Source organism: Bufo bufo, chromosome 2 (genome assembly GCF_905171765.1).
Source record: "Bufo bufo chromosome 2, aBufBuf1.1, whole genome shotgun sequence".
Classification (NCBI taxonomy): Eukaryota; Metazoa; Chordata; class Amphibia; order Anura; family Bufonidae; genus Bufo; species Bufo bufo.
In genome coordinates this window covers 339,509,945-339,528,500 of record NC_053390.1, presented here as the reverse complement: position 1 = coordinate 339,528,500, position 18,556 = coordinate 339,509,945, and the positions used below count along the sequence as shown (strand labels likewise).

Below are 18,556 nucleotides of genomic sequence, written 5' to 3'. Positions count from 1 at the left end.
TTATATATTCACTATTTTATTAACCATTTGCACTATATTATGCTGATCCAGTAGATTGTCACATTTTATCTATTGGACATTTCAAGTCACTGTGCTATATCACGTAATTTCACTCTTGAATTTTTATTTATTTATTTATATAATCCACATTTTATATTTTCACTGAAGTCCCATTTGCTGTCAGCCACTGTTGTAGATAACGGAAGATCTACTAGTGTGGGCCTTCTATTAACGCTGGACCGACTTTCCATTAGCTATAACAGTGGATAGATTTATGCTCATTTTATCAATTAGTTTTATGTGTATTTTAACCATTTAGGTTTATTTAGAGGGTATAACTATTAGGGTATTAATTATATATTGATATACACAATCACTATCAATAAATTAATATATTATTATTACATTGTTTGAGTCGCATTGCCTACCTAGTAGGGTTGTTGCGGGTATCGAAATTTCGATACCCAATCGATACTTTTGTCCCGGTATCGATACGATACCGGGATTTCCGTTTTTTCGATACTGGGCTGCGCTTCTGCGCAGTCTAGTATCTCTGAACATGAGCGCGCTGCTATCGGCGCGCTCATGTTCTCTCTCAGCAGCACGGGGAGAAGGAAGCTGTCCTCCCTCCCCCTGTGCTGCTGCCGCTGCCACCAATGAGAAGAGAGGGGCGGAGGAGGGGCGGCAATGAGAAGAGAGGGGCGGAGGAGGGGCGGCAATGAGAAGAGAGGGGGTGGAGGAGGGGGCGGCAATGAGAAGAGAGGGGCGGGCGCACTGCGCCACCAATGATAGGATTACTATCGGAGCGATGGGAGGAGACATCAGCTTCACTAGTGGGCGTTCCTTTTCCCTGCGCTGCGATTGGACAGCGCTACAGCCAGGGAGAAGGAACGCCCACTAGTGAAGCTGATGTCTCCTCCCATCGCTCCGATAGTAATCAGCAGCATGTGGAGCAGGAGAGGAGACAGTAATGGGGCACTGCGGGCGAACGGAGCGGCGCCCAGGACTAAATGGTGAGTGCTGAGACATCGCTGGGCGCCGCTCTGTGTGGCCTAATAGTGAAAGTCTGGACTCATATACAGTAGTCAGTCTTTAACACATACAGGAGGCGGGTGCCGGCAGCAGAATCGCATTGCCGGCACCCTGCCCCTGACAGGGAGCTGCGATCAGCGGCAGTTAACTGCCGCTGATCTGCTAGTACCCGCCTCCTGTATAAAGGGGTAAAATCATTGGTGGTGCAGTGTGCCCCCCCCCCCCTCAATCCCCCCATCCCATTAAAATCATTGGTGGCACAGTGCGCCGGCCCCTCTCAACCCTCCAGTATTAAAATCATTGGTGGCAGTGGCCACAGGGACCTCTCCACTCCCCCTCATTGGTGGTGCAGTGGCAGCTTCTGATCGGAGCCCCAGCTGTGTAAGCCTGGGGCTCCGATCGGTTACCATGGCAGCCAAGACGCTACAGAAGCCCTGGTTGCCATGGTAACATCCCTGATGCTGTGTGCACAAAGCACAGAGCAGCAGGGACAGTGTGGAGTCCTATTCACCCTGATAGAGATCTATCAGGGTGAATAGGAAAAGGGATGAAAGATCCCAGGTTCTAGCCCCTAAGGGGGGAAATAGTTATTAAATAAAAAGTGAAAAAAAAAAAAAACACTAAAATATGAAGTATAAATCACCCCCCTTTTCCCAATTTCACATATAAAATATATAAATAAACATATTACATCGCCACGTCAGAAAAGTCCAAACTATTAAAATATAAAAAAAAAATCTAGGTGGTGAATGCCGGAACAGAAAAAATAAAATAAAAACTGCGCGATTCGCCATTTTTAAAAATGAGGAATGCACGTGGCTTTTTTTGTTTATTTTTTTCGCGTGGTATCGAATATCGCAATACTTTTTCATGGTATCGAAACCGAATCAAAAATTTGGTATCGCAACAACTCTACTACCTAGTGTACCAGGTATATGAGTGCCCATTCTATTTTTATTACTATTGTTTTCTGGTGATTGGGTACAACATCTGTTTGGAGCACCGTGCCATCCTAAAATCAGAGGTGAGCCGTCCCCTACTCTCGTTTTCTCATTTATTTGCCATTGACCTGCAAGAGGTCTAGTTACACATTAAACCATCAAAGTGTATTCACTCATGAGTATTTTATTACATATATAGAAACGCAAGCTGGAAATAAATAAGAGTAAATTATTATCGAGGCTCAAAGCCTATTTCATCAATAAAGTATAATAGGTTTTGAAATAGGCACTAGTTGCAAGTGACTGGCCCCAAAGGCAGACAATATTTTTTTTTTTCTCCTGGGGGCCCATTATGGTATCAGAGCCTGGGCCCCCTGGAGCATACTCTGGTGGCTAGTCCAACCCTGCACTTTACATATTTTTTGCTAAATCGCTGAAAGATAAAGTCTAACATTTTATTTTTCATCGATTTTTCAAGTGCAAGATTTAGTGAAATGTCTGTTTTCTTGGACAGAAGACTACAATATGCTACATCTTGGTTTTCTGTTTCCTTTTCTTTCAGTGTTCCGTCCGATCTCAGGAAGAGCAAAGCTCCGTATGAATCCACGTTCCGATTTCGACTTTTCTTCACCAAAAATAGATCTGGATGTTAACCTTCAGGACATAGCCATTGAATTTAAAAAACCACAGGTGATAATAAATGAGATAGTTTTTGTATATGTTTGAAGGGTTTCGTATTTCACATACACACACACACAGTGGGCGGCTGTATTGTTATTGCTGTTGCCTTGCATGAATGACTCTGGAAATCAGTTTCTTTTAAAATGTTTGCTGCAATGATATATACAGGTGGTTCTTCTGTATGGCAGAAAACCTAATAAGGCTGGGTTCACACGGGCGTTGCGGGAAAATGTGTGGGTGCGTTACGGGAACACCCGTGATTTTTCCGCGTGAGTGCAAAACATTGTAATGCGTTTTGCACTCGCGTGAGAAAAATCGTGCGGATGCTTGCGATTTTCACGCAACCCCATTCACTTCTATGGGGCCTGAGTTGCGTGAAAAACGCAGAATATAGAGCATGCTGCGATTTTCACGCAACGCACAAGTGATGCGTGAAAATCACCGCTCATGTGAACAGCCCCATAGAAATGAATGGGTCGGTATTCAGTGCGGGTGCAATGCGTTCACCTCACGCATCGCATCCGCGCGGAATACTCGCCTGTGTGAAAGGGGCCTAATGCTGTTTTTATCATCTGGTGAGGGATCCAGTAAAGAATTACATTCACCAACAGACTGATTTGAGTGTGTCTGAGCAAATGCAGTAACGAAGAGCCTCTTAAATATGTAATCTCTAGAGGGAAACACATGCATTTAAAACTCTTTTAACCTCTTACAGACATAGGGCGTACAGGTACACCCTGATGTCCCGGTACTTAAGGACACAGGGCGTACCTGTACGTCTTATGTATTTCCGATCACTGCCGCGCGGCGGGCGGTGATCGGAGCCCGATGGCTGCTCAAATCATTGAGCAGGCACCTGGGGACAATGCGCCGGGGGGGTCCTGTGTGTCCCCCCCCCCCCCCCCCCCCCCGATCGCTGCAAACCGCAAGTCAATTCAGACCTGAGAACCCGGAACAGGATGGTGATCAGTGGTGTGATAATACACCACCAATTACCATCCTGCGATCCTGACATCACCTCTCAGGATCGCTCTCATTGGTCGGCTGGGCGGGCATTTCAAATTGCATCAGCGCTCCTCTCCTCCTCCTCCTCCTCCTTTTCAGTCCGGGAGCCGAGGAGAGAGGAGTGTCGGATCTCCAGCCAGCACTCCCATCTGTAAAGAGCTCAGGATCGTCAGCCAGCACCCCATCTGTGCCCCAGCAACCCTATCTGTGCCCAGTACCACCAGGTATTTAGGGAAAGGTTAGGTTAGGCAGGGATATTTAGGGAAAGTTAGCGGAAAAAAAACTGTTACTGATTGCATCACCCTAAATCGGGTGTCTGGGGTCCACAGCACAGCTGTGTGACCCCAGACCCCCCAGGGGTGCTGCAGCTTGCCCCCCTCCCCCCCCACAACTTTTTTTGGGGCGCAAGCATTTTGTTTTATTTTTTTGTGCGTACACAGACTGTGGCCGGCACTTTTAGCTTCCGGCCACTGTTAGCGCATCGCACACCCCATCGCTGATCAACTTCGGACGGTTGATCAGCGATTTAGAATTTTTTTAATTATTTTTTTTAACATTCTTTGGCCTTTTTCTAGTTAGTCTTTTTTTTTTTTTTGTCTGTTGGGTTCAGGGTAAGTTCGTGAACACCCGTGCCCCCACACACATGCACACCAAATAAAGTTTATCACGCACACACACACTCCCCTATGGCCCGCCGGATGTTCTCGGCCGAGGAGGCATATGCCCAGCCTGCCTCCGACTCCGAGAGTCCCAGTGAGGACGAGGATGACCCCACTTTCCTTTTGTCATCCGCGTCCTCCTCATCTTCTAACGATGATGATGATGATGATGAGCCCCCAAGGCGGCGGAGACGCTGCCAGGCGGAGCAAGGGGACCGCCATGCTAGGGACCCTGTGGCCCACCCTAGTACGAGCAGCTCTGGGACTTGTACTAGTTTTCCGGCCCACTAATTAAGTTCACTGGAGCCCCCTGATTTTATAGGCCAACCAGGAATCCAGATTTCCACAGTGGGCTTCACTGAATATGACTACTTTAGTCTTTTTTTCAGTGACCACTTTGTAAATCTAATGGTGGAGCAAACAAACCTGTACGCCCAACAGTTTGTTGCTCAACACCCGGGCTCCTTTTTGGCTAGGCCCGGTAGCTGGACTCCGGTCAGTGCAGCCAAGATGAGGACGTTTTGGGCCCTCGTGCTGCACATGGGCCTAGTCAAGAAACCTAGTGTCAGGAATTACTGGAGTGGGGACGTCCTCTACCAGGCCCCACTTTACGGTACGGCCATGACACGCTCCCGGTTTGAGGCCATCCGGAAATGCATGCATTATTCAGATAATGCAGCATGTCTACCCCAAGGTGATCCTGCCTATGACCGCCTGTACAAAATCAGGCCGGTCATCGATCACTTTGGGGCCAAATTTGTACAGGCCTATGTACCTGGAAGGGAGGTTGCGGTTGATGAGTCTCTCATTGCTTTCAAGGGGAGACTCATTTTCCGCCAGTATGTTCCCTCAAAGCGGGCGAGGTATGGCGTGAAGCTGTACAAGCTTTATGAGAGTACCTCAGGGTACACTTACAAGTTTCGTGTGTACGAGGGGCGAGATTCCCGTGTTCAACCCCCAAAATGTCCCCCCACTCTGGGTGTTAGCCGGAAACTTGTGTGGGACCTTATGCACCCACTGCTGGATAAGGGTTACCACCTGTACGTGGATAACTTTTATACTAGTATCCCCTTGTTCCAGTCCCTCGCCGCCAGATCCACGTCCGCTTGTGGGACCATGCGAAAAAATCAACGCGGCCTCCCTAACTACCCCCTCCAGGTACCTATCCCCAGGGGTGAGACCCGTGCCCTTACCAGTGGAAACCTGTTGCTGGTCAGATATAAGGACAAGAGGGATGTCCTTATACTGTCCACAATTCACGGTAACGGCATCACCCCTGTCCCTGTGCGAGGTACCGCGGCAACGGTCCTCAAGCCCGATTGTATCGTCGACTACAATCGGTATATGGGAGGAGTTGATCTCTCTGATCAAGTCCTCAAGCCATATAACGCCATGCGCAAAACCCGGGCATGGTACAAAAAAGTTGCGGTCTACTTGGTACAGATTGCCTTGTACAACACTTTTGTGCTGTCCCGGAGCGCTGGCAACACAGGGACATTCCTTCAGTTCTATGAGGCAGTCCTCAAGGCCCTGATCTTTTCTGACCGGGAAAGAGCAGGCCGGAGTACCTCGGGAACTGGAGGTGCCCCGATCGTCCCTGGCCAACACTTTCCAGGTGTGGTCCCCCATACTGGAAAGAAGGGACGAACCCCAAAAAAGTGCCGTGTGTGTCATTGACGGTTGCTTCAGGGAGTACCACACTTCCATGGAGTACTAAATTTATATCCCAATTTTGCCACTGACAATCGGATAAAAAAAACTATGGTTCTCAGACTTGAGACACTAAAACTAAAAAATTAATTTTTTTTCGAAAATATAATTTAGTGAAACTAAAATAAATTAAAAAAAGTTGACATATTTGGTATCGCCACGTCCGTAAAAATCTGCTCTATAAAAATACCCCATGACCTAACCACTCAGATGAAAAAAAGGTATTTTTTTGTCACCTTACATGACAAAAATTGTAATAGCCAGCGAAAAGTCATATGCCCTCCAAAATAGTGCCAATAAAACCGTCTTCTCATCCTGCAAAAAATGAGCCCCTACCTAAGATAATCGGCTAAAAACTAAGAAAAAAAAGACTTTTAGACTATGGAGATACTAAAATGATTTTTTATTTTTGTTTATTAAAAAATAATATAAAGTAAACCATAAATAAAAATAAAAAACTAGACATATTAGGTATCGCCGCGTCCGTAAGAATCTGCTCTATAAAAATATAACCCCTCAGATGAACACGGTAAAAAAAAAAAAATGGTGCAAAAAAAGTATTTTTTTGTCACCTTAAATCACAAATTTTTTAATAGCAAGCGATTAAAAAGTCATATGCCCCCTAAAATAGCGCCAATAAAACCGTCCTCTCACCCCGCAAAAAATGAGCCCCTACCTAAGATAATCGGCTAAAAACTAAAAAAAAAATGACTCTTAGACTATGGAGATAATAAAACGTTTTTTTTTTTTGTTTATAAAAAGATAATATAGTGTAAAACATAAATACATTTTAAAAAGTTGACATATTAGGTATCGCCGCGTCCATAAGAATCTGCTCTATAAAAGTACCCCATGACCTAACCCCTCAGATGAACACGGTCAAAAAAATAAAATAAAAACGGTGCCACAACAGCATCTTTTTGGCAAATTTTCAATTTTAATCATTTTTTTTCCAAAAACAAAACAAGGGTTAACTGCCAAACAAAATGTAATATTTACAGAATACAGAAACTCCCCATATGTGGTCGTAAACTGCTGTATGACCAAACGGCAGGGCGCAGAAGGAAAGGAACGCCGTATGGTTTCTGGCAGGCAGATTTTGATGGCCTTTTTTTTTTTTTGCCACCATGTCCCATTTGAAGCCCCCCCCTGATGCACCCCTAGAGTAGAAACTCCATAAAAGCGACCCCATCTAAGAAACTACACCCCTCCAAAACTGATTTTACAAACTTTATTAACCCTTTAGGTGTTCCTCAACAGTTTATGGCAAATGGAGATGAAATTTGAAAATTTCAATTGTTTGGCAAATTGAACACCTAAAGGGTTAACACCTAAAGGGTTAACAAAGTTAGTAAAGTCAGTTTTGAATACCTTGAGGGGTGTAGTTTCTTAGATGGGGTCACTTTTATGGAGTTTCTACTCTAGAAAAAATAATCTCAGAATGGCCTGGATAAGTCAAAGCGTTTTAAAGTTATCACCACTTAAAGTGGCACTGGTCAGATTTGCAAAAAATGGCCTGGTCCTTTAGGTGAAATATGGCTGTGTCCTTAAGGCGTTAAATTACTAAATGTGTTTGCAGAGATACTCATTATATACACAGGAAATAAAAAAGAACCTTGCTTTCTTCCAAGTAATTGGTCTATTCTCCTCTTAACATGCACTCATTGGCCTTTGTATCATAAAGGGATTATTCAACTCTTTGTAACGGATGACCTGTCCTCTGGATAGGTCCTCAGCATCTGATCGGTGGGGGTCCGATACCCAGGAGACCCGCCAATCAGCTGTTTTCTCACCCCTGCCATTCAGCTGCTTCTCACTGCTTACCCTGACGACTGATATCATGACCATCAATCACATGTCCCAGATGCAACTCACCCCTATTCACTCAAACAGCTGATCGGCGGAGGTCCTTTGTTTTGGACTCCCACCAATCAGATGCTGAAAACCTAACCAGAGGATAGGTCATCAGTTACAAAGAGTTGGATAACACTTTTAAGAGATCTGCATGTTGATGGCATTCCCATTGACTGGATTAGGGCCATAAATGCTTTACATGTTTTTACACGTTTTACAATTCATACATCTTTCTTAAAGGGGTTGTCAGGGTTCAGAGCTGAACCCGGACATTCCCTTATTTTCACCCAGGCAGCACCCCTGATGTTGGCATTGGAGCATCTCATGCTCCGATGCGCTCCCTTCCCTGCGCTAGATCGCGCAGGGCACGGGCTCTTTTGTTTACAATAACACACTGCAGGGCGGAAGCTTCCGCCCAGCAGGGTGTTCGGTGACGTCACCGGCTCTGATGTGCGTGCTTTAGCGCTGCCCTAGCCGTTTTACTGGCTAGGGCAGCGCTAAAGCCCGCCCATCAGTGCCGGTGACATCACCGGGCTTCCTGGCAGCCCCATGGAGAGCCCGGTTCGTCACCGGAATTCTTGAAAATGCCTTTTGCGCAGGGCAAAGAAGAGCATCGGAGCATGAACTGCTCCGATGCTCAAGTCAGGGGGGCTGCCTAGGTGAAAATGGAGGTATGTCCGGGTTCAGCTCTGAACCCGGACAACCCCTTTAATGCTAATTCATGAGTTATTGTACTGTGCAAAAATTATAGGCAAATGTGGAAAAATGCTCCAAAGTAATAATGCTTTCAAAAATAGAAGTGTTAATAGTTTATTTTTAACAATTAACAAAATGCAAAGTGAATGAACAAAAGAGAAATCAAATTAAAGTTAGTGTGACCACCCTTTCCCTTCAAAACAGCATCAGTTCTTCTAGGTACACTTACACCGTTTTTGAAGTAACTCGGCAGAGAGGTTGTTCCAAACATCTTGGAGAACTAACCAGATATCTTCTCTGCATATAGATTTGCTCAAATATTTCTGTTTGTTCATGTAATCCCAGACAGACTTGATGATGTTGAGATCAGGGCTCTGTGGGGGGGCATATAATCACTTCCAGGACTCCTTGTTCTTGTTTACACTGGAGATAGTTCTGAAGGCATCTTTAGGCTACTTTCACACTAGCGTTTTTACTGGATCCGGCAGGGTTCAACAAAAACGCTTCCATTACTGATAATACAACCACCTGCAACCGTTATGAACTGATCCAGTTGTATTATCTTTAACATAGCCAAGATGGATCCGTCATGAACTCCATTGAAAGTCAATGGGGGACGGATCCATTTTCTATTGTGGCAGATTGAGAAAACGGATCCGTCCCCTTTGACTTGCATTGGTGGTCATGCCGGATCCGTCTTGCTCCGCATCCCAGGACGGAAAACAAACTACAACATGTTTCGGTTTTCTCTCCTTTATGCGAACGCAACTAAACGGAACGGAATGCATTTTGGGGCATTCCGTTTTGTTTAATTACGTTTTGTCCGCATTGACAATTAATGGGGACGAAACTGAAGCGTTTTTTTTCTGGTATTGAGCCCCTATGACGGATCTCAATACCGGAAAACTAAAACGCTAGTGTGAAAGTAGCCTTAGACTGCCCGATGTTCAGGCAGATTATTACTAGGAGCATTTGTGCGAATGTTCATTAGCGATAATCTGCCGGTGTAAACAAAACACTCTTTCATTGATTAATAGGATCATTGGTGCGTCACATACAGTAAATCACTGTTTGCTGGCAGCATATAAACAGCTCTCTGCTGCTGGCAAACATTGATTCTGTATGGGGACGAGCGATGGCATTATTGATCACTCCTCTGCATACTATGGAGGAGATTGCTATATGTAAGTGCGGCAGTCCCCTTCACTAAAGAGCAGGCTATTGTCGGGAAGGAACTCTTCCTTTCTGTCAATCGTCTGCTCAACTGAGCAGTGCAAAGGGTCCTTCAATGATATTAGCCGTATATTTAGGGTCGTTATCCTCCTGCAGAATAAATTTGGAGACATTCAGACACCTCCTGATGGTATTGCAGGATGGATACAGTACTGTATGTTCACTAGTTGTCAGGATCCACAGCTTACAAAATAATAAACCCGCAAAAGTATCATATGAGCTATTCACTTGTGTGTGACATTTGCACTTTCAGACAACAGTATTGCCCAAATACTTCCTTTTTTGACTTTAGTAAAGTATTCAAAATTATCAGATAAACTGTGGATGAGCATCCTGAATTCCTGTACACATTGAAGTTTTAAAATAGTTCGGCTAATATATGTGATAGAAACAATAATAATTTTAATGAAAAAAAAAATGCCTTTTATCTCTTTCAATGACCGGTCATTTTTTTTTTTAAATTATGTTTTCAGTACCACAGTGTCATGGAACTTCTTGAGTCTATAGACATGATGTCAAGGAATCTCCCATATAGAAAATTCCGACCAAATGTTGGTGTTCACAATAATGCTAAAAAGTGGTAAGTTAAAATAATGCTGTTCAAACGTCATTGAAAAATAGTTCTGGCTAATACCTATCCCCTTCATGTTGCAATGTTAATGATCTTATATTCTGATCACTAACAGTTGAGATAAAAAAATTATCATAATAAAAGTTAAATAGGGAATTGCAGTTTGAGTTATTTTAATATGTCAGAGCAATCAATACAGTACAAGGCAACTATGCACCATATTGTAACATAGCCTTAAGGGTACTTTCACACTAGCGTTTTTCTTTTCCGGCACTGAGTTCCGTCACAGGAGCTCAATCCCGGAAAAAAACTGATCAGTTTTATCCTAATGCATTCTGAATGGAGAGCATTCCGTTCAGGATGCATCAGTTCAGTCCCTCTTACGTTTTTTGGCTGGAGAAAATACCGCAGCATGCCGCAGTTTTCTCTCCGGCTAAAAATTCTGGACACTTGCCAGATCCGGCATTAATTTCCATTGAAATGCATTAATGCCAGATGCGGCCCCAAGTGTTCCTGCAAAACCTATCCGGATTTCCGGTCAGAGCATGCGCAGACCTTTAAAAATGCAAAAATAAATAAATACCGGAATCGTTTTTTCCGGATGACACTGGAGAGACGGATCCGATATTTCAATGCATTTGTCAGACAGATCCGCAATCCGGATCCGTCTGACAAATGCCATCCGTTTGCGTCTGGATTGCCGGATCGGAACTGCCGGCGACGGAACTGCCTGCCAGAATCCTCTGCCGCAAGTGTGAAAGTACCCTAAGCATTGTCACTACTATCAGCTTGGGTCACATGTTCCTTGTTATTTTTATAACGTTCAATGCCGACTTGTATACATTTTTCAGCTGAAAATCTGTTTTATTCCTGTTGATATATAAGGTATATGTGTAAATATAGTAATATCAGTTATTTCATGCATACCAGATCATAAGACACACCCATATTTAGAAGTATAAAACAGGAAAAAAAGGGGTTTTCCTGGGTTTCTGTGGGTAATACTGTATGTAGGAAATATGGAACAGACACAGTGTCATAGTGCTCCATCACATTGCAGCCTCAGTGCCCTATTCTGAGCTCACCAGGCTGCAGAATTATGTATTGGGCTGTTTGTACAAGCGCCTGCTGTTTATGCACTGAGCAGTGAGATTTTACAGAGTTGTGTGTACGATCTGACTGTTCTGAGCACATAGCACATTACATGCTGCTCCCATAATACTTCTCCTTTAGGACCTTTGAATCACAGGACCTCGCTGCTTTAAACAAGCTGGGGCATGAATTCAGACTATTTACATGGCTCAATTGTCAGGCAGATTATCGGGAAGAAACGTTCCTGCGAACGCTTGTTCCTGACAATCTGCCTGCGTAAATGTGCCGGCGATCAACCAATGAATGAATGAAATGCTTGTTCATCCGTTGATGCTGGCGCTAGTGCAGGCACATCAATGATCCTTTCTGGACAGCAGATTGTACCGTCTAAACAGCGATCTGCTGCCCAGAAACAGTGCAGCTGTATGAGGAGGATCGATCGCAATAGTGATCCCTCATCCACATACTGTGGAGGAGATTGTTGCATGTAAGATTGTTGCGGTCTCCATCACTGAAGAAGCAGCTGACTGTCGAGAAGGAGCGATTCCTTCCTGACAATCGGCTATTACATCGTGCAGTGTAAACCAGTCCTTTTGCACGAGCTGAGGATTTTGGCATTTATCTTAAACATAAACTAGTTTCTGATAATTGACCAGTTTAAAGTGTCGCTTGTCGCCTGACAAACGAGCAAATGCCTGTTTGTCATTTGATCAGACCTTTCATGTGGAACCAAAAATCTTCACTTGTTAGCAGCACATCATCCTGTGTAAGCTGGCAAACAATGAAACTCTATGAGAACAAATGTTCATCCCCGCACATCCTCGATCCTTGCTGCGTGTAAATGCAATGATTGGAAGCAAACGTTTCTCATTCCCAATCATTGCCTGCTGTATTGGCCTATAGATGTCCCAGACTATTTCAGCACAGTTTTTACAAAAAACAAAACAAAAAGTAGTAGTTGTCTGAAAAATATGGTTTATTGGGTTTGTCCATACAAGTCGTATTTTATTTATTTATTTTATTCATAATATTTCTACATTCTAATCCTTTACATATTTTATTGCACAAAAGGGATCAATGTAGGATTGTGGTATCATTCATTATAGAGGGTGGCGTGTGACAGACTGTAGGGGAAGTGACAAATGCAATACCTCTTTAGTAGAAATTACTTTCTATGGCCAGAGAAGAATATGCTGCCCACATTATTGGCAGGCGGTGAACCACATTTAAGTTTTTCACTTGTTTCATTTATTGTAGAGTGAATTGGAATGAGACTAGAATAGTTACCCAAGTTTTTGGAAAGCTGACAGAAATCTGTAAGCATGGTTTATAGGATAATGATTGAAGGTGTTATTTGTGGCTGATACTTTATGAATTATATACAGGCTACACAAGGACAGCTGTATACAGAAAAATACAAAATATGTGAATTGTCAGTTAGAGTACTTTCACACTAACAGCAAGGAACTCCGGCAGGCTGTTTCGGCGGGTGAACAGCCTGTCGGATCCGTGCTGCCGCTAGTGCACGCGTGCCCCCGGACTACCGCTCCGGCCCCAATGACTGTAATGGGGGTGGGTCGGAGTTCCGGCGGCAGCACTGCAAACAAGCCGAGAGTCGGCTGGAATAAAACTTCGACATTTGGTATGAATATTATTCCATGATTTTATTGTTTCTCTGAACTGTGTCAGTATTTTACATTATTTTGCTTTTACCTTTTGTACAAGAGGGTAATGATTTTCTTTTAACAATGAAATAGGTGGAATTATGCTATAACTGGCATTCTTGAAGTCAATGTAAAACCACGCGTTCAGATGTGGTCATGGAAACATATCCGAAAACACCGTCAACAGACGAAAAGATATAAAGACTTGTACAGAACCAAAATAACATCAAAGAAACCATCTGAGGACATTATTCGGATGACAGAGGTAATGGTTTTATTCCCTCTTATGTAAGTGGTGTAAAAATGCCCTTTGCGCCTTTTTCTTCTTCTTAAAAATGCGCATTTAAAGTCACAAAAGTAATTTGCGACTTTTTCAGTCCACCTTTCTGGCGCAGGGAGATGATAAATCTCAAGAATTTTTATTAAACCGATTCATACACAAATTTATGTTAAAAACTATGTTAAAACTACATATGATATAATCACAGATTATAATATCAATTCATATGAAGTCAGCCAATAGAGCCCCCCCTTACTCTATTGACTGACTTTCTCAAGGCCGCAATGAGCGTCAGAGGTGATTTGCCGGTGCTGCATGTTTAGTTCGTGAGCACACTGTGGATGAGAAGCTCCAACATGGCGGATTCACACCATTTTATGCACAAACACAGCGGTCACAGGTGTAAGTTATATTCCCCCAATATCTCCCTATTTATACCCTGAGTTTTTCTATTTCAATCACCTCCTGATGAAGCCTTGAGAGGCGAAACGTGTGTCAAGGTGTTTAGCACTGGGCGCCATATTTGTGGGTTACTACCATGCTATAGGGTATGCCTGATTTGGATTTCTTATTATAGGACCCTTGGGTTTTTTGTTCCAACTTTTAGGGTTACTTTAGTTAGTTACATGTGATTACCTCCCATGGCTTGTGAATAGGATATATTTATACATTGGAGATTAGATTTGGATATGTTATAACTGTTATTTTCTCATCTGTATAGCTGTTGCCACTAGGTGGGGGACACTAAGCACAAAGGTGTGAGCTCCTCCCTTCAGCTATACCCTTCCTACAGGGACTAAGCTACTAAATCCGTTTTAGCTTAGTGTCTGTAGGAGGCAGACCTCCTTGCTTTGCAGGTCTGCAAATTTTTTTCAATTTTTTTCATTTTTTTTTCTTCTTGTCCTAGCTTCCTGCACTCCCACCCAGGAGACGGAAGCCCAGGGGGTCCCCAAGCCCTCAGCTCCTTTGCGGTCTCCGGAAGTAGAGGAGGACCAGAGGTTCCTAAAGCCTCTGCATCCCACGGCCGCCCACTACAAGTCCCCTCTGTTCCGGTGTAGCAGCCCTCCCAAGGGGCCACACACCGAAGGTGGTGATCCGGCTGGAGCCAGGTGGCAGAAGACGTCGGGCGCCTGAGTATTTCTGGTCCCAGAGGGATGCCTGGGTGAGAGAGGTCATCGCAGAGGGTTACAAGCTGGAATTCAGGTCCTCACCTGCATCCCGATTTTTTTTCGCTCGTCTCCTCCGACCTCTCCCTCTGCCGCAAATTCCTTTTTTCAGGTTATTCACACACTTCTGCGGCAGGGAGCGATTGTCCCAGTTCCTGCGTTTTCGCGGGTTCTACTCCAATCTCTTTGTGGTCCCCAAAAAGGAGGGGACGTTCTGTCCCGTTCTGGACCTCAACCGCTTCCTTCGGCTCCGCCGCTTCCGGATGGAGTCCCTGAGATCGGTCATTGCGTCCGTGGGCCCGGGGGAGTACCTGTCCTCGATAGACATCAAGGACGCTTATCTTCATGTTCCCATCTGCATCAGTCACCAAAAATTTCTCCGGTTCGCAGTGGGTCCCTTTCACTACCAGTTTGTGGCCCTCCTGTTTGGCCTGGCCACAGCTCCCAGAGTCTTTATGAAGGTTCTGGCGGCGGTCAGGGCCCTGCTCCATGCCAGGGGTATAGTGGCGATCACTTACTTAGACGATATCCTTATAAAGGGTCCGTCATTCCTGGCAACGGCGGACAACCTGCGCATAGTCCTGGACACCCTGGAACGCTTCCGATGGATCCTGAGCTGGCAGAAGTCATGTCTTTATACATGTCAGTGGCTAACCTTTCTGGGTATGTTACTCAACACCTTTCAGACCAAGGTACTCTTGCCCCCAGAGAAGCCATCCACTCTCCGTCTTAGGGTTGGGCGATATAAAAAATATTCAGACGATAACGATATTAAGAAATTTATCGCGATAACGATATATATCGCGATAAATACCCGTTTAAAAGAAAAAAACACAAGGAGACATTATACTGTATGGGGGCCACAAGGAGACATTATACTGTATGGGGGCAGCCACAAGCAGACGCTATACTGTATGGGGGCAGCCACAAGCAGACGCTATACTGTATGGGGGCAGCCACAAGGAGACGTTATACTGTATGGGGGCCACAAGGAGACGTTATACTGTATGGGGGCCACAAGGAGATGTTATACTGTATGGGGGCCACAAGGTGACGTTATACTGTATGGGGTCAGCCACAAGGAGACGTTATACTGTATGGGGGCAGCCACAAGGAGACTCTATACTGTATGGGGGCAGCCACAAGGAGACGCTATACTGTATGGGGCAGCCACAAGAGATACTATACTGTATGGGGCAGCCACAGGAGACGTTATACTGTATGGGGGCAGCCACAAGGAGACGTTATACTGTATGGGGGCCACAAGGAGACATTATACTGTATGGGGTCAGCCACAAGGAGACGTTATACTGTATGGGGGCAGCCACAAGGAGACGTTATACTGTATGGGGGCAGCCACAAGTAGACGTTATACTGTAATGGGGCCACAAGGAGACATTATACTGTATGGGGGCAGCCACAAGGAGACACTATACTGTATGGGGGCAGCCACAAGGAGACGTTATACTGTATGGGGGCAGCCACAAGGAGACGTTATACTGTATGGGGGCAGCCACAAGGAGACGTTATACTGTATGGAGGCAGCCACAAGGATATGTTATACTGTATGGGGGCCACAAGGATATGTTATACTGTATGGGGCAGCCACAAGGAGACGTTATACTGTATGGGGCAGCCACAAGGAGACGTTATACTGTATGTGGGCTACCAGGAGACGTTATAGTGTATGGGGGCCACCAGGAGACATTATAGTGTATAGGGGCCACCAGGAGACGTTACAGTGTATGGGGGCCACCAGGAGACGTTATAGTGTATGGGGGCCACCAGGAGACGTTATAGTGTATGGGGGCCACCAGGAGACGTTATAGTGTATGGGGGCCACAAGGAGATATACTGTATGGGGGGGCCACAAGGAGACGTTATACTGTATGGGGGGCCACAAGGAGACGTTATACTGTAGGGGGTGGGGGCCACAAGGAGATGTTATAATAAAGTCTTGTGGCCACAGGCCACCATACATATAATAATACTTTACAATATACTTTTCCCGCGGCTGCCTCCCTTGTGTGCTCTGATTCTGACATGAGATGTTGTTGGGCGGAGATTTGAATATGAGAGCAAGGAGGAGGGAGAGCCGGTGGCGGCCCGCTGCGGGAAGTAATACGTTTGTAATTTCGTCATCAGAGGACACGAGCGAGGCAGCCGCAGGAAAAGTCTCTCCAGAGACACCCTACTCACACAGAGTTCGCCACATACAATAGAACCGGCACGAGTGGGTGACGGACGGTGATGTCAGATGGTGGGTGGAGTCTGGAGACTTGAATAAGGGAGGCGGAGCAAGAAGGAGCCAGGAGCAAGTGGAAGTAATGTGTTTGTACTCAGCGCTATGCAAGGTGCAGGGCGGGCGGACGCAGATTTAGAAGCGGTCAGCGCACTTGACCGATTCGATGATGTCACAAAATACAGTGGTAATTAGGAAACCGCTATATCGCCGTTTTTTAATACAGCAGTATATAGTGAAACACCGGTATATCGCCCAACCCTACTCCGTATTCAAATTCTCCCCTTGTGGCGGCCCTGTCCTCTTCCCATTAGTCACTGCATGCGAGCTCTGGGTCACATGATCTCTGCCTTCGAAGCAGTTCCCTATGCTCAGTTCCATACCAGGACTCTTCAGCGAGCCATTCTAACCATTTGGGACCGTTCCCCCAGCCTCCCTGGATCAGCCCATACGTCTCTCTGCCCCGACTCGCGGGGCCCTGAGGGGGTGGGTTGGTTTCCCCGATGCTGACGTCAGACCGCTCTCATCCTTCCTCTCCATTGGGCGGTGCTGACAACGGACTCAAGCCTCCGGGTTTGGGGGGAGTGTTGGGAAATCTATCCGTTCAAGGCGTGTGGTCACGCGAGGAGCTCTCCCTCCCAATCAACATTCTGAAATTGAGAGCGATTCGGCTCTCTGCTTCATTGGACCGACCATCTCCAGGGACGTCCGTTCAAGTACGGCTGTGAATACCTCAATCACCAAGGCGGCACCTGGAGCCCGCAGCCATGGCGGAAACAGCTCTGATTCTCAGTTGGACGGAGAGCCATGTTCAGGCGCTGTCGGCAGTTCACATTACCGGCGTCAACAACTCGAACGCTGAATTCCTCAGCTGGGAGCGTCTCGATTCCGGCGAATGGGCTCTTCACCCACAAGTTTTTCTAGCCATCTGCGAGCGATGGGGTCGGCCGGACGTGGATCTCATGTCCTCTCGCTTCAACCACAAGGTCGAGAACTTCGTCACACGTTGTGTCCTGACCCGTCTCATCCTCGTGAGCAGTCGCTCCACACTCTGTCCCAGACGTCATCTTTCCTGCGTATGGATTCCCTGTTCATCATTCCAGAGGGGCTGAGACGAGGGCTGGCTGCGTCTAAAACTTCAATTTTCTGATGTATTCGTTTGGCCATTGTGGAAGCGTACCGCGTCAGTGACCGGGCCCCACCCTTCCGGGTTACTGCTCATTCTACTTGGCAGTGGAGGCCTCTTGGGCAGTGCATCACGGGCTTTGGCCCTCAGGTATGCAAGGCGGCTACCTGGTCATCTTTGCACACCTTTTCCACACCTTTGCTTCTTCTGATTCTCTGATTGGCCTTAGGGTTCTTGTTTATGCCCACTCTTGGGACTGCTCTGTAAAGTCCCATGGTCAAGCCTGTGTGCCCCAATGAGACGGATGAGAAAAGTTGATTTTTGTACTTACCATAAAATCTTTTTCTCTTCCGTTCATTGGGGTACACAGCTCTCACCCGTTCTCTCTTTTACGGGCCTTTTCTGGCCTGTGTGGTTCTGGGTTTGTACATAGTTTGGTTTTCCTGTTTTTTTCTTGCTTCTCTTACTGCTTTTGCACTAACTCATTTAACTTAGTCCCTGTAGGAAGGGTATAGCTGAAGGGAGGAGCTCACACCTTTGTGCTTAGTGTCCGCCTCCTAGTGGCAACAGCTATACCCATGGTCAAGCCTGTGTCCCCCAATGA

The 18,556-nt window shown here is 45.7% G+C and overlaps 1 protein-coding gene across 1 annotated transcript in view; it reads left to right on the top strand.

Moving 5' to 3' along the window:
* VPS13A (vacuolar protein sorting 13 homolog A) overlaps nt 1–18,556 on the top strand; it is a 269,928-nt gene that overhangs the window by 79,273 nt on the left and 172,099 nt on the right. The window contains 3 exon segments of the mRNA XM_040417055.1: nt 2,536–2,663; nt 10,285–10,391; nt 13,232–13,403. Of these exon segments, the coding sequence (XP_040272989.1) occupies nt 2,536–2,663; nt 10,285–10,391; nt 13,232–13,403 (407 nt within the window).